The sequence below is a fragment of the Gekko japonicus genome, unplaced genomic scaffold (genome assembly GCF_001447785.1).
Source record: "Gekko japonicus isolate JY-2015 unplaced genomic scaffold, Gekko_japonicus_V1.1 scaffold4706, whole genome shotgun sequence".
Taxonomy (NCBI): Eukaryota; Metazoa; Chordata; class Lepidosauria; order Squamata; family Gekkonidae; genus Gekko; species Gekko japonicus.
The window spans coordinates 33,342-38,071 of record NW_015164346.1 but is presented as its reverse complement, the minus strand read 5'-3'; the positions used below and the strand labels follow the sequence as shown (position 1 = coordinate 38,071).

Genomic DNA, 4,730 nt, shown 5'->3' with positions numbered 1-4,730 from the left:
CCAAGCCGTATAACCTTGAGTGCCCGGTGTATTCTTTCTCCTGGGAAAGTTAGCCCATTACTTTGGCGGGCTGCAACCTGCTGTCTGATTGGCCATGAGCCAGCAAGGGACCACCTTGAATAATGTATATCTGCTTGTTTTGCGCGCTTTTCCCTCAGTTCTAACACGAAACAGTTAAGACACCTGCAGACTATCAATGTCTCAATAAACTTCTATTCCTCTGAATGAACGTTGTTGGGAACTGATTGATTCAGGATTCTGACAATACCAAAGATTGAACCTGGGACCTTCTGCATGCTAAGCAGATGCTCTACCACTGAGCCACAGCACTGAGGTAACACCGTCTGCTCTGCGGGAGTTGGGATACCTTCTCTGAATTTGCCCTGTCTGCTAGGACTGACATAGTCCAGGCGACAAGTGGGCTCCATTTTGCTCAGAGAGGGCCTCTGACTTTTCCTCAGAGTGTCAGTCTGTCTGATCACAGGGGACTCATTAGGATTGAGGGCAAAAAGGAGCCTCTTGTGTAATGACCCTCCTCTGGTGGACCATTCCCATCCGTGGCTCTCTTCCCTGTCACTGGATAGCATTTCCATCTTGGAAGGAAAAAGGAAATGGGATCTTTTCACACATTCACACCTATTATTTATTTAACGTATTCCTACCCTGCTTCATTAAAGTAACTCACAACAACTCAGCCAATTTAAAATGCCCTAAACCATAAATCAATAAAACATGAACAAAACAGCAGTTTTTAAAACAGAAACAGCCAATAAAACAATGCAGTACCAAACAGCAGTTTTGAAATGAGGATCTCTGTTGCACAGCTCACCATAAAATAGCATTAACTTAGGCTAGCACAAAGGACATACGGAACAGTACAGTCTTAAATAACCTGTATCATTTGGGAAATTGTGCAGCAGAGAGAAAAGAAAAAAAAGGAAAGGTTTCTTTCAGAGCGTGAACACGATGGCTTCCTCAAGTGCTTCAGGGAAAAGTTCCTCTTTCAAGAGGATGTTTACAGTGTCTGTTGTCTATACAGCCGGTCCCCTTCAGGACTCTTTAAGTAGCCAGGAAGAATCCTGGCTAGATCCACAAATTACCCAACTTGAAAAGTATCTACCACATTCAGACAGAAAAGCAGTGGGGGGAAAGTTACACAGTTCTTATATGTAAACAATACTGCACTCATCTTGGAACAGATGTGAGCAAAACATATAGAAAATGGGCCCCCAAGTTCCCCCCACCAGTTCCAACAGCAGGAACAGTGGAGAACGAACTTTCCTCTGTCACCATGACAGCCATGGGTTAAGTGCTTTCCACACTCAACCTGTTTATATTATTTCTGTCTTATGTGGATTCTTCAAAGGTTCCAAGACCTGAGTTATGTCTGAAGGCTTTTCTTCATTGTCACCATTTGTACAGGTCTCTGTTTTAACTTCTATGTGGGTAGTCTGATGCGAAGTAAGGTGAGTGTCCTGAATGACGTGCTTCCCATGCTCTGAGGATTTACGTGGTTTCTCCCCTCTGTGACTGCTTTGATGTCTCTTCAGTTTTGATTCCCAAAGAAAGCTCTTTCCACACTCCAGGCATTTATAGGGTTTGTACCCTGTGTGGATTTTCTGATGGCAGGTAAGGCTTGACCTCTTACTGAAGTTCTTTCCACACTCCGAGCAGCTATATGGTTTCTCCCCCGTGTGAGTTCTCTGATGAGAAGTAAGGCTTGAGTTCTGACGGAAGGTCTTCCCACAGTCTGGGCACGCATATGGTTTCTCCCCAGTGTGTATCCTTTGATGGGAAGTAAGGTACTCCTTCCGAATGAAACTCTTCCCACACTCCGAGCATTTATGAGGTTTCTCTCCCATGTGGATACCTTGATGGGATATAAGGTTTGAGCTTTGACTGAAGCTCTTCCCACACTCTGAACAGGTGTATGGTTTTTCCCCTGTGTGGGTTCTTTGGTGTGAGGTAAGGCGTGAACTTTGACGGAAGCTCATCCCACACTCTGAACATTTATACGGTTTCTCTCCTGTATGAATTCCTTGGTGGGATGCCAGGCTTGAGCTCTGACTGAAGCTCTTCCCACACACTGAACATTTATATGGTTTCTCCCCAGTGTGGATTCCTTGATGTGATGTAAGACTTGAACTCTGACTGAAACTCCTTCCGCACACTGAGCATTTATATGGTTTCTCTCCTGTGTGGATTCTTCGATGGGAAGTTAGGCGTGCACTCTGGCGGAAGCTCATTCCACACACGGAACATTTATAGGGTTTTTCTCCTGTGTGAATTCTTTGATGGGAAGTAAGATTTGTGCTATGACTAAAGCTCTTTCCACACTCCAGGCATTTATATGGTTTCTCCCCAGTGTGTGTTCTTATATGGGAAGTAAGGCTTGCACTCTGATTGAAGCCCATTCCACACTCTGAACATTTATAAGGTTTGTCCCCTGTGTGGATTTTTTGATGGGAAGCGAAGTTTGAGCTATGTCTGAAGCTCTTTCCACATTCAGCACACGTATACGGCTTCTCTCCCGTGTGAATTCTTTGATGAGAAGTAAGGTTTGAGCTCACTTTGAAGCTCTTTCCACACTCTAAGCATTTGTATGGTTTTTCCCCTGTGTGGATTCTTTGATGGGAAGTAAGGTTTGTGCTGCGACTGAAGCTTTTCCCACACTCTGAACACTTATACGGTTTCTCCCCTGTGTGGGTTCTCTGATGGTAAGCAAGACCCGAGCTGTGAATGAAGCTTTTGCCACACTGAGAGCACGTGTATGGTTTCTCTGCTGTGTGGAGTCTTTCATGGGTTGTAAGGCTTGAGCTATGACTGAAGCTTATCCCACACTCCGAACAAGTATATGGTTTCTCTCCTGTGTGGATCCTTTGATGGGAATTAAAGCTTGAACTGTGACTGAAACTCTTCCCGCATTCTGTGCATTTGTATGGTTTCTCCCCAGTGTGGATTCTCTGATGGGAAGCGAGAGTTGAGTTGTGACTGAAATTCTTCCCACACTCTGAGCACTTAAAAGGTTTCACCCCAGAATGGCTTCGTCGACGGAAAGTGAGGCTTGAGCTGTGACTGAAGCTCTTCCTACCCTCTGACCATTGGAACAGTTTCTCCCGATTTTGCGTTCTTTGATGCCTGCTCAGCTTTGATCTACCAGGTAAGATTGGTGCACATGGAGAGACGTTCCCTTCATTGTTTTCTTCTTTGACTGGAACTTCAGGGAAATTCGCACCTTCCGTAGCAACTGATTCCTTCCTCCACTTTTCCTCTTCTCCGCTTCTGTTTGTCTGGTCTGGTTCCTCTTCTGCCTTGCTTACTCTGTCTGTAGGAATAAAGAGACACCAAAATGATTACAAGCTTAGTTAACATCTACTGGGAATAACATAGTGGAAGAGACTGAATCTCTCAAACAAACCCCAATGGTTGCCATTAACGGACTTGGACTGAGAAGGGAATAGTGACGAGTTCAGTGGTACCTGCTGTTCATGGAACAGCTTTAGGAAAGGCCCTTGTTCTTCTAATGCTTTTGAAAGCCCCTGCCAGTCATCCTAGAATGATACAGGAATAGGGGGATACTGTGTACAGTTCTGGTCACCTGTCAGACTCCTGGAGAAATCAGTTCCCAACAGCAGTCATTCAGAAGAATAGAAAGTTTATTGAGGCATTGATAGGATCCAGACGCTTAACGTTTCTGTGTTAGAACTGGGGGGGAACGCACGAAGCAAGCAATTATACCCAAATCAAGCAGGACCCTAATGGCCCAGGGCCAGTCATCTAAGCTAGAGGCCCGCCAAAATAATGGCCTATAGTTCCCAGGGGAAAGATGATACTAGTCCTGACTGGGGCTCAAGGTTATATGTCCAAGCCAAGAAAGATAACTACAAGCAACAGCGAAGTGGCCAGAAATGAAAGTATACATTCTTCTCGCCCCCCCCCCTTACGTCTTGGGTGATTTCAACGTCCATGCCGAGGACGCGGCCTCCAGCCGGGCTATGGATCTGGTGTCGTCCATGGCGGCACTGGGACTCTCTCAGTTCATTTCGGCTCCCACGCATCGGGCCGGACACACGCTCGATTTGATCTTTGCAGCGGGAGTGACGGTGGACCGGATTACTGCCTTGGCAGTGCCATGGTTGGATCACCATGCCCTGAAGGCCCATCTGAATGTCCCACCCCGACCCTGTTTAGGTGGCGAGCTGATTTTGGCTCGCCCGCAGAGTCAAATGGACCCTATGCGGTTCCAAATGGCTCTGCGGGATCCTGGACCCCCTGGCGGCTCGTTGGAGGAGCTGGTGGAGGACTGGAACAGCCGGCTCTCCTCAGCCATCGACGAGATCGCTCCCAGGCGCCCTCTCCGCACCCGTGTGAGGCGAGCACCCTGGCATACCCAGGAGTTGCGCTCGCTGAAGCGGGAACTGAGACGGCTAGAGAGACGGTGGCGTCGCGCTCGTGACGAAGTGTCCAGAACATCCTACAGGACGCTTATGAATTCCTATGTGATGGCAGTCAAGGCCGCAAAGAGAGATTTCTATGCGGCCTCGATTGCGTCTGCTAGCTCACGCCCGGCCCAACTATTTAGGGTAATCGGTCTTTAACATCCTTGCCTCAGGGCAGACAAAATATTAAAGAATTGGACATTGGCTGCGAGGCTTTTGCGAGCTTCTTTGCAGATAAAGTCTTGGCCCTCCGTCGTGACCTCCCCGCCACACTTGATACAATTAGGGAAC

At 47.3% G+C, this 4,730-nt stretch overlaps 1 protein-coding gene across 1 annotated transcript in view; it reads right to left on the bottom strand.

Annotated features, from left to right (window-relative positions):
- Nucleotides 1-1,331: 1,331 nt before the first annotated feature.
- The window catches only part of LOC107108440 (zinc finger protein 208-like), a gene marked incomplete at its 5' end in the record, with an annotated part of 36,638 nt that continues 33,239 nt past the window's right edge, over nucleotides 1,332-4,730 (bottom strand). The window contains one exon of the mRNA XM_015408871.1: nucleotides 1,332-3,146. Coding sequence (XP_015264357.1) covers nucleotides 1,332-3,146 — 1,815 coding nt within the window. The remainder of the gene's footprint in view (nucleotides 3,147-4,730) is intronic.